Source organism: Berghia stephanieae, chromosome 4 (assembly GCF_034508935.2).
Source record: "Berghia stephanieae isolate SIO BIC M18660-M18661 chromosome 4, UCSD_Bste_1.3, whole genome shotgun sequence".
NCBI classification, from domain to species: domain Eukaryota; kingdom Metazoa; phylum Mollusca; class Gastropoda; order Nudibranchia; family Aeolidiidae; genus Berghia; species Berghia stephanieae.
In genome coordinates, this window is record NC_088363.1 from 15,572,496 (window position 1) to 15,583,767 (window position 11,272).

Genomic DNA, 11,272 nt, shown 5'->3' on the forward strand with positions numbered 1-11,272 from the left:
CAACACGAAAAGGGACCAACTGAATGATTAACGAAGCAGTAATAATAATAATTTTTATCAAATCTAATCACACATTTCGTGGAATGGATAACATCACAACTTTATCTACAATTGAGAACAAAGACATGGCATTGAAAAGACAGCAAGCAAGAGTCAGCTCTATGAGAAGGAGAAGGGGTGGGGGAAATGGATCAGAAATGAGAATCTTTGAAGAGAGTTTAACAGGCGGTTTTAATTGTATACAGTGTCGAATATTAAATGGGATGCCAGTACCCATTAGAATACATAAGTCATCTTAATTATCATACTTCCACATGCTTCCAATCAAGGGCTTGATATAGTGATGCCAGCTTATAATTTATAAACTCTGAAGCCATCTATAACCAGTGCTCATAAAACCAAATAGTAAGGACCAGTGTAATCTTGGCTCAAACTCAGAAACAACAGGGTCCTTGGAAGTTTCCATCGACTCAATGGTAGAACACATGCCTCACCGGCAAAGGGACCAGTTGAGATTTTTTTTCTGACCCCAATTGTCTGACAAGCAGTGATTGGGTAGCCAGGTCTATATGATTCAGCTGACAACACTTTATTATAGATTGGCATCCTGTCCAATGGATAGCAAGCAATTATTACTGTCCATTAAATGCTATAGAAAATGGGGTAAACTTCGGCATCAGTGGGCATATAGCTTTGAAGTACTCATTTTAAAACCTGCTCACTAAAAGCCAGAGAAAGGGGTCAAACGATAGCAATTATTTATATTAAAAGTGAATTACACTTTTATGGCGCTTCAAGTCCCGAAATCAAAATTCAAAGAGCGATTTGACTTCTCAGGACTGCCCCCTTGCCACATGGTTACAATACAAAAACTCATTTTAATTGATCATACAATATGGCTCTCTCATCCCTTATAATTTTTATTAATTTTTTTTTTTTTTTTGTGGTGGGGGGGGGGGGGGGGGGGGGGCATTCCAAGTAGAAAAATTGAAAAATATTATAATCTTGATCATAAATATGCAAAGCATTAACTTTAAAGAGTAAGATTGAAATTTCAGATAAAACAATTGGAATGTAATCAGTCACAATTCATATAGTATATAGGAACATATTTATCTCAGGTTAGGTTAGGAAAGGTTAGACGAATGCAAACCGACCAACTTTTCAAAGAGTTAAAACAGGACACCCTAACACACGATACCGTCATGACCAAAACAGAAGTATGTTTGCACTATTATGTAATATAATCTAGATTGAGAGCCTTATCTGTTCCTTGTTTTCATCTGCTAGACAAAAAAATAATAATCCTGGGAGGTGTAGGGGTTATTCCATATATATAAACAGTCCGGTATTTTGTTTGTAAACTTTAAAATTTTTCTCCAGATTTCAAATCGGGACAGTCCCACTTTTATCAGAACAGTTGGCAGCTATGTGAATGGCGTTTTATCAGAAAACGACAGTAATGTGTTTGTAACATTTTGTTTAATGGAGTGAAAACAAAGCATAATAAATGCAAACAAAGGCAAAATTATTTCCCTCAGACAAGGACTCCAGCCAGGGCCAGAACAAACCAAGTAATCTCATCCCAAGACAATAACAAAAAGCAAGTTGAAAAACAGATATAGTGGTAAATAAGTGACATCCCTGCCCAATATGGGAGGCCAGGAACTCCATCTAGCAAGGCTTCTTGGTTTTTTAAGGGTTTTACGGCGCTTGCAACACATTAAGCTCATATCAGCGCCAGTAAAAAGGAAGAAAATGGGATAGTAAAAAGTTCTAGAATTACAATTAAAGCACCCAAGAAAAAGTAAGACATAGGGTAACTGGGAACAAATAGGGATCAGATGTAGATTCCAAGAGCATACCACCAAAGTACTTAGTTTGAGATCACTTATAAGTCTCATCCGGACACAAGCACAAAATCCAACACAAAGAGGAATACACTCAAATGCTTACATTATACATTCAAAATAACAAATTTAATAATACATAACAAAGAGATGATTTACAAGGAAAAAAATATCATCTCCCAAAACAATAACTATGCATTTGACTGTTTCCCTCCCAGCCAGACTCCGGCCAGGGCGAGGACAAAACCAAGTAATCTCATTCCAAGACAAAGACAGAAAGCATGTTGGAAAACAGATCTAGGGGATAGAAGACACAGCAAGTACCTCCCTGCCCATTATGGGAGGTCAGGAACATCTAACAAGGCCAGATTGAATTAAAGATCTCAACCTTTTAATACAAAAGCATAACATTACAAAAATATCAGATAAGTAGGAAAACAGAAAATAAAAACAATAATAAAAAAAAATTTTGAAATAGAATTAGGTGATGAACTCAGAAAGATGGCAGGTCTGAATAACATATACACATATTTCAATGCCATCAGGTAGTAACCATTTTATATTTGATGTAACATACAGTTAATTTTCATTGAAAACAAAATAAATAGATTAATGTAGATGATCAACAATTTAAATTTCACATTTCTGATATGTATAAAATAATTTAAAATACATGATTATAAATAATCAAAATTGACAACTTGAATACTAAAAAAAAATCGGGGTTCAAATGTAGGTGCCATGGTGATATGATACAGAAAGTCTGAGTGAAAATCATCTTGGTGAACGGTGAAAATCAGACCAAACTGCAAATTCAAGACTATCAGCCTCTTATCTTATAAAGGCCTGGATTATTTCTGCTTAACTTTTAACTTTTAATTTCACTAGGCTCAGCAAACATTAATATCTGACAAACTTAGTCGACAGCCTTGATTCAGAGAAATTGTTGTAGATTCGTTTTTTGAGGAACAAAATGAATGTCACTGAGGGACACTGACCCAATGACCGGTCCACAACAAAAACAGATTTCTCTCACAAAGGAAAAGAAATCTACGAGAAAACAATAAAAACAGTCAATTTGATTTATTACTTTTTAAAAATTGTAGTTTTGATGCAGTTGAGAGCAAACTTGATTTAGCGATAGTACATATGACCAGAGGTGACCTGTCTTTCAGTATTATTCTTTAACATCAACTTATATCAAAGAAAAAAACTGGAATAGAATTAGAATAGTTGGAATGTATTCTTAAAGACCGCATAATGTAAAGCTATAAATTTTTTAAAAACAGGGGCTCTGTGAATATATTTATATTATGGCAGATGATAACGTCCCATCATCTGAACTTAAGTGACTATTTGAATACCTATTCAAAAAGGCAGACAGAGCAGGCACTTTGTATTGATGACGATAAGATTTATAAAAGGGAGTAGAGAAATGACAGACAGACAGACAGACGGTCAAAAGAGAGGAGGGTGCATTATAATCTGTCTGAGTCATCCATTTGTGGTTTGACCCCAAATCACAGAGAAATAAATTTGGCACCCCAAGGATCTAAAGGATCAAAATATAAACAAATCATATCAAACTTATGATTAGAAAATTATATTTTTTCTTTTTATTTCAGGGGAAGGGGTGGGGGATTATGGCATTACATTCCATAAAGATATTCATATCCTGTATTAACAGATATACGAAGAAAATTATTTAGGACTTTCTCGTTTTAACAAATTGATGGAGCCATTCACTTTGAGACGGCGATAAGGATTCACAACCTTAGAGGATCTGTAAACAACAAAAGCAATTTTCACAATGAAAAGCACAGATGCCACTCCCAGGAGTACAGCAGAAAGAATGGCCGAATTATTGGCAGGATTCCAGTTTTTGGAAATACTGGCTGCTACAGCCCAAATAATGGTAGGGTACGGAGTGAGGGTGTATCTGGTATATCGGTCAAGAACGATCAAGTCAAGCAAAGAATACAAAACCACAAGTCCAAACAAGATGCTGAGGCAGATAATAGAAACTAATTCATTTGTCCAACCCAAATGCCATCTGTAAAAGGCAGTGACTCCGAAGTTAATGAGTGTTGCAATGGTGGTCCAAGTGGCGTACATCCCGAGGCCATTGATGACCACGATATTGATAACATTGACATCAGACTTCCTACCATTGTCAATCAGTTCAGACTTGTAGAAAACCAACCTAGTTGACACGATAGAAAGAGCACAGAACAGTGACAGAGCAGTACTGGCTAAAAATAACAGAGAGGCATTGAACATCAGACGATCCCACTGAAATAGCCATCCCACATTCAAGATACAGCTTAGAGAGAACAATATGAAATACAAGGGGGACAGGACAGCAGGACTTGTATAGGTGGGTTGACCATCCTCTGTTACACGACACAGGAGAGCAAGGCTGTACAAGGTGGATCCAAACTGGAGAAGGTAAATGATGCCCCAGATAGAGAAGGCCCATCCATCTGGTGTGAAATTCAGTGGATACATGTCTGACACATTGCCGATGCTGTGATGGAATGGATCTGAAATAGTAAAGAATAAAATGAAGGTAAGAGCAATAGTACTATGTTTTTGTAAAGAATGTTTCTGACTGATTCATGAAGCCTTAAACCAAATGTGAATAATTCAAATAATCTGTCCGAAGTATTAAATCAAATTGTGAACCAAAATGAAAATATGTGAAGCTTTAATAAATACCATGACCTTGAGTCTTTCTTTACTTTTTTTCTATACATAATCCATATGCCCCTGCTTTGTTTTTAGCATGAATAAAAAATTGATTTGATAAAGAGAAATGTTAAGAAAATCATTCATCTTACAATGCAAGTTACCATTTAATTTATTAAAGCCAAGCACATTTATCAATCTCTCATGTCTTTTGTTTTCACTCATCATAAGTTCAGTTAAAAAGCACAAATTTTCAACAAAAATTTCCTTGATTATGATCCCCTCAGTCTGATTTAGTCTGCATTATCAAAATTCATGGTTTTCTTTTTATCAGTTTAAGATTATTGTTATCTTACTTGAGAATAGTTTTTAAATTGATTTTACTTCCAAATGTGCTCTACGAACAATTTAATCCCCCAAGGTTTTCCAGAATCCAATGCGCAATGATAAAATACTTTCTAAAAAAATAAATATCTTATTGTGAAGATCTGTATATTATTGTACAGATGAAAAATAATTTAAATTGAAAAGATTATCTCTTCTATTAGCTTAACATTATGATTAGAACAATAAATTCAATGGATAATCATTATAAAAATAATAGATCTTTTTTGTCCATAAATATTTCAATTTGTTGTCTTTTATTTCAGGGTTGCTTCCCTTATGTCACACAAAGAAAAGATAATAGAATAGAATATAGTTTTACCAGTGGAAGAGTGTCACACAGTACTAATTACAGGTCTTGAATAGTGCAACATTTTATGATTCTGAGTAGAAGTAGAAGTAATGATAGCAAAGACATAAAAATAACATAATTTAAAAAGTTGACATAGCAAAAAAAAAAAAAAAAAAAAAAAAAAAAATTAAAGACTAGAGTATTTCAAAACGTTCTCTATTTATCAACAGACTTTTGTTCAGTCATTTTCGGTTTGATCATTTTTGAATGCACTATGGAACAGGGACACAAGCATACACAAGGTTTATTTCTATTCTTTGATTTCAAACGTGTAATTCAGCCTTTTATGTCAGTTTACTTATTCACACCCATAATTTTTTTACAGACCTTGAGGTAAAATATTTGTAAAGAAGAAGCAATTTATTTCCTGTTATTAATTTATTTTTCTTTAGAGTGTAACTTTATATCAGCCAAGCTTGTGAAAATATGAGACATTTATCATGTTAAAGTTTCCTTGTTTATTTTATTTTTTTTCGATGACTATGATGTTACTAATGTGCATCCGTGTGAGTGTGTCTATGTCTATATTGTATTGTTATAAATGTGTAACCAAATGACAAATTGCCACTTTTTTTAGGACAATAAAGATTTATTCTTATTATTATTATTATTATTATTATTATTATTATTATTATTATTATTATTATTACTATTATCATTATTATTATTATTCTTTTTTAAAAAGCTAATTGTCAATGGTTTCCACAAAATCAGGATTATTTATTGTTGTCACCTTTCAAAATGTTAGAAAAATAATTGGATAAACTCAATGGAAGGGCTTACCATACAAAGAAAAAAATAATTAAAATGAAACAATTTTAAACAACAACAAAAAACAGAGGACAGCCTACCATATTTTACAAGTTTCGGATTCCCAGCCATAGCATTAAATATCATTTGAGTGGCAAAAAGCACAGCTGAAGTCAGAATGAGAGCCACAAAGACACATCTGTTTTTCAACCCTTGCTCAAAAGCTGCCATAGACTTGAAGGTTTTCTGGCTGATGCTCATCTTGGCCTTGGTCTTCATTCTCTGTCAAAGTCAAAGACAAAAGAAAAGAAAAACAAAAATAACATCGAATCGACTTGCCAGTATATAAATATATCGTAAAACTTCACCATCCCCACCTCACCAATAGCGATAAACAATTATTGCCAGACACTGCCAGTACCAAATACAATCTGAAAAAATGCCAGTGGTAATTTGTGTCCCAAATTAGTTAATATCAAATGATATTTAACACAAAATGAAAGTAAATAGTGCTCAAGCGCCAAATCCAGCATTTTTTAAAAGCAAATGGCATCAATGGAATTTAAGTTTTTGACACTTTGAGCTAAAATGTCAAACTGGCAATTCCGCCATTTATTTTTTTTCCAATCTGTAAGAAACTTGTTAATCAGCAAATCGGTTAATAGTCCACCAACCATTAAAAAATTCACTACCTACCTACCTGTTAACTTTATTGACCTTCTTTTGCTTAAATAATTCGGTCATTCTGATCACAATTTTGGGGATATTGATGGTAGTCGGGGATTTTTTTATTTTGCGGACAAATCACTCTGCCTAGGTGTTGTTCACCCCAAAACCAGCCACACCTACTAATTTCCTGACTTCATAAAAAATAATACAATTATAATCACACTTCCACAAAACTATATCCAACATATCCTAATCAGAGATGCAAATAACTATCAAAACAATGAAGCAAAATTGGTGGAAAATGATCTAGCACAATGAATTTTAAGTTACACAGATGTTGGTGTGGATAGATAGCGCAATCGGTTAGACCACCTTTCATTTTGTTCCTCTTTGATGCACTGGTTCGAATCCACTCGCTACCTTTATTTTCTTTTTTCTTCCCAAATGATGTTAATTGTTTTCCCTCTTGTTCTGAGCAGGAGTTTTTTAATTAATTGAAATGTGTATTTCTCTGAAAATCATTCAATTTTAATTCATTATATATTTTGCACTAATAATTTACTCTGTTCTGTTTTGTTTTTTTCTCAAATAGTTATAACTATTATTATTATTATTACTATTATTATTATTATTATTATTATTATTATTATTATTATTATTATTATTATTATTATTATTATTATTATTATTATTATATTATTATTACTATTATTCATCTTTTCATTGGCTACTATGTATTTACATACCTGTTTAAGAAAAAGAGATTTTAAATTTGACCAAAAAAAACAAACAAACAACAATAACAAAAAAACCTCTCTTTCTGTTTGTTTTTGTTTTGTTTTTTTTGAGCGAGTCTATTCTTTTCTCCTTTTTTGTTCGGCCCATTTCCATTTCTGAGCATGATTTCTTAAAATTGTTTTGTTTTATTTTTCTTTCTATCTTACCCTTTGATCGCCCCCAGAACTTTTTTGTTTGTCTGCTTTTTAATTATTTATTCTTTTAGTATATCCTTTTTGAGATCAGAGTGGGATATGACAATTTGCAATATTCTATAGAAAAGAACCAAAAGAGAGAGAAAAAGATGTAAAAGAAAAAAAAGGGGTTGGGGTTGGATGGAACATTTATCATTTGCTCTGTAGAAAGAAGACCAAAAAAAAAAAAAAGTGGCGGAACCAGGATTCGAACACACCGCATCAATTCTGACAAGTCTTCTAAGACAGACAACTTAATCATTCGGCCATAACACTCGTGTGAATGTCCAGGCATATTGTATAGATATAGTAACCTACCATCCATCAACTGATTTATTATTGGTTAATGTTATGTTTTCATTAATAATAACTTTACTTATTTCCCTGTGCATAACAAAAATTTCCATATTCTGGAATGTGGATAAATGTTTAAAAGAGTGGAGTTTCAAGAAAGTGTCTGTTTATAATCGTCCATCGTTATTGCAAGACAGAAGTCTGGCAATATCTGTTCATTGTCTGGCAATAATCACAGCACCTGCAAATAAGTGCACGTTGGATTATTAGCTTATTTCAAACAGATTGCTAATATTAATATAAATAAAGGTTGACGGAAATCTGAAGTCTAAAGTTGCTTCCTTTAATAATGAGCAAATTTGGCTAAGTGACTAAGCGGGAGTGGGAAACAGGCGTTAAAATAAGTTACAGTGAATGACATAATCAGTCCGATGGTGAAAAGGATTGAACTGAGATATTGCCAAGTTTAGTTAGAAGGTTAATTTTTATCAAAAATTAGTTATCATAAATAATTAAATCAACCCTTTTTGTACATCTTCGAAAAATGTCAAAGCTTATCTTCACTTCTAAATATTTTTTTACAGCTAGTCAAATTGAAAAAGTATGAAATTTGGAGAAAAGTTGCTGGATACCACTCCTGTACATCTGACCATAACTTCATGAAAAATCACCCGATTTTCTTCAAATAAAGATTAAAATGCTCTGGGGAGCATATTCTTTCAGAAAATGAAAAAAAAAATGAAAATCCAAAATGTTCACCTTCCGACTGATTATAATTATGACATGCACTGACACATATGATGAGTGTCCAACCTTTAACTAGACTATTGTATTACTTACTTATTTGATTATAATGCATAATATTAACTCTTTTCCTCTGCATAATATATAGTATCTATTAAAGAATTATATGTTGACCCTAACTGAATCTATTCTACTCTAGTATGCTGTGATCAGTGCTAGAGTTGGATAGAGACAGAGAAAGAATATAGGTATCTATCTAGGAATAGGATAGGAAGTGGGAGTGAGAGATCAGACATGAGTCAGTATGATGATTACGATAATGATAGAGTGTGAACGTGATGTTTTGTTACAGTATAATTAATTTAATTTGGTAATACAAGTGAATGTGTTAAATAATCAGAATAGGTGATTAAGTTTTAAGGGTGAGATTGTATAAATCTTTCGATCCGAGATACCTATTTTGTCTCCAGTTCCTTGTCCTCCCAGCTCTCTTATCTCATTGTTTGTTATGCTGTCGTTCGTCTAAACTGCTGCGACTGTAATAGAGTCGGCAGTCAGGAATCTCACTTTTTTTTTCTTTTCTTTTTTTTTTTTTTTTCTGCCATAAAAATTTACAGTAGTTATCCCCATATTTATTTTGGCTCTGACTACAACGAAAAAAAAAAAAAAGAATAAATCCATGTATCTGTGATTTTAAACATCACATAATTAACCGAAATTTTCCTACCTACCTATGTGTTTGTTTTACTGCAAAACCTAATATGTTGTCTTGTTATTCCGAGTTCGGAGGGCAATTTGCGAAGTTGCCCACTAATGGAATAAAAAATATGATTAGCTTTTCTAAAAAGAATATTAAAGATAAAGAAATATAATTTTAAAAGAAATTAATAGCTTGCAACGTAGATAATCTCAGTTCCTATTCTTTGAGTTTTTGGATCATAGATTTTAGAGTTATTAGTAAAAGTGTCAGTCCTTACCCGGAAAGGTATGATCATTATCAACATTGTCTTTAATTCTTTAGATGGTAAAAATAATGACAGTCGTCAAGAGTATGATGGGGGCAAAACATGAGTTATAAAATAAAGCTCTTTTGATGTTACTGAAACAAATACATTTTAAATATTAAAAGGAAAATTGACTGGATATATAGAACTGGACTGATATCAACCAAGGTAGTCTTAGGAAGCATTCCTTTAACAAGAATATTATTTTTTTTTGTTGATAAGCTATAAATGAGAGGAGATCAAAGAATACACACATCGGCCAAGAGAGAGAGAGAGAGAGAGAGAGAGAGAGAGAGAGAGAGAGAGAGAGAGACCACTTCAGGTGCCAGCCAGCTTCGAGTTTTGTTTTGTTTTTAAATCGTGACCACATTAGACATTAACTGGACAAAGCTTTTGTAGAACATTTTTGTGGAATTGCTAGAAAATATCAAAACTTTTAATTTTCTTTGTGGGAAGAAATGATGGCTATAGTAGTTCATTCAATGGGAAATTGGATGATATATTGTACACTCATCTAATATCCTTTGCTAAACTAGTCATTGATTTGCATCCACCACCATACACAAGTCCAAATTTAACGACGAGTAGGCCGAGACAGAGGGCCATACCACAAGTCCACTATCAAATCTCCTACTCCTACTGTCCATGAGACCAATGGGACGTGCAAATCCCTCGTAAACTTATAGTTAGGAATTTATACATTTTTATGCCCTTCCGCCACGACATCGTAAGATATCGTCGCCTAGGCATTCCACGAAGGAATATATATGCTATATAATCCATCAAACAAGATGTCTGATGTCAACAGGAATCACTCATGTTGTCAAAGTGAGCAAATTGGGTGTTAATAATCTTGCCCAAGGGAAAAAACGAAAGTGCCTGAAGCGGGGGTCGAACCCGGGACCTTCCGGGTCACAGTGCAATGATCTGCAATGCTTTAACCACTCGGCCACGACGTAATTTTTTTGGTTGGTCAGGCTATGAGATAACGAAGGTTACGTGCAAAAAAAAACTCAACTATGCGCTGCTCAGAGCGGGACTCCAACCCTGGGTCTTCCGATCCGGAGGCGAGTGTCATACCACAAGACCACATCATACCGCACAAGGGGCGAAGGGGATGGGAATGATGTGTTATGATGCCGATATATGCAACAGCGATAAGAAATGTTAGTTGCACTGCAGGCTACGATGCAGACTACTCATAGCCCTACTATGACTCTTTTAGTACGCCATGAGACTACTCCATAGATAACACAGGACAGTCTGTGGACTACTCTAACAGCTGAACACAAACTATGGGTTAGTTTGGTTTTTTTTTAACCAACATAAACTAGTACGAGAGATCTCAATTTTGAAATAATTTTTTGACCCATCGTTTCTAAACTTCATGATGTCGAGTAGTGTCGGATTGATTTAGGTCTAAATGGTGGAAATTAAGATATTATAGATAGTAAATAATAAATAAATAAACGAATAGATAAATGAATAAATAGATATATAAATTAGCTAAATAAATAAACACAAGACTGGAGTGAAGTCTATGTGTTATTGAGATTTTGGATATTG

General features: G+C 33.5%; 1 protein-coding gene across 2 annotated transcripts; it reads right to left on the bottom strand.

Annotated features, from left to right (window-relative positions):
- Window positions 1-917: 917 nt before the first annotated feature.
- LOC144970091 (uncharacterized) lies at window positions 918-9,245 on the bottom strand. 2 transcript variants are annotated; one of them, XR_013644903.1, is made up of 4 exons: window positions 9,158-9,245; window positions 6,126-6,306; window positions 2,204-4,393; window positions 918-1,674 (listed from the first exon to the last, which is right to left on the bottom strand). XR_013644903.1 is itself a non-coding variant. In XM_078909311.1 (3 exons), exons 2-3 carry the CDS (start codon window positions 6,301-6,303, stop codon window positions 3,552-3,554), a joined length of 1,020 nt encoding a protein of 339 aa, XP_078765437.1. In that variant the 5' UTR covers window positions 6,304-6,306; window positions 9,158-9,242; the 3' UTR covers window positions 1,961-3,551. The 2 variants fall into 2 exon arrangements, 1 of the variants encoding a protein (XP_078765437.1); XM_078909311.1 differs by lacking the exon at window positions 918-1,674 and having other exon boundaries at window positions 1,961-4,393; window positions 9,158-9,242.
- Window positions 9,246-11,272: the final 2,027 nt, after the last annotated feature.

Bases quoted from the DNA above. Each gene is read 5' to 3' on its own strand.
- LOC144970091 (XM_078909311.1), bottom strand. From the start codon at position 6,303: ATGAAGACCAAGGCCAAGATGAGCATCAGCCAGAAAACCTTCAAGTCT. The intron at 4,394-6,125 runs GTAGGCTGTCCT...TTACTATTTCAG, and splicing joins TCCGAAACTTGTAAAATATG to ATCCATTCCATCACAGCATC.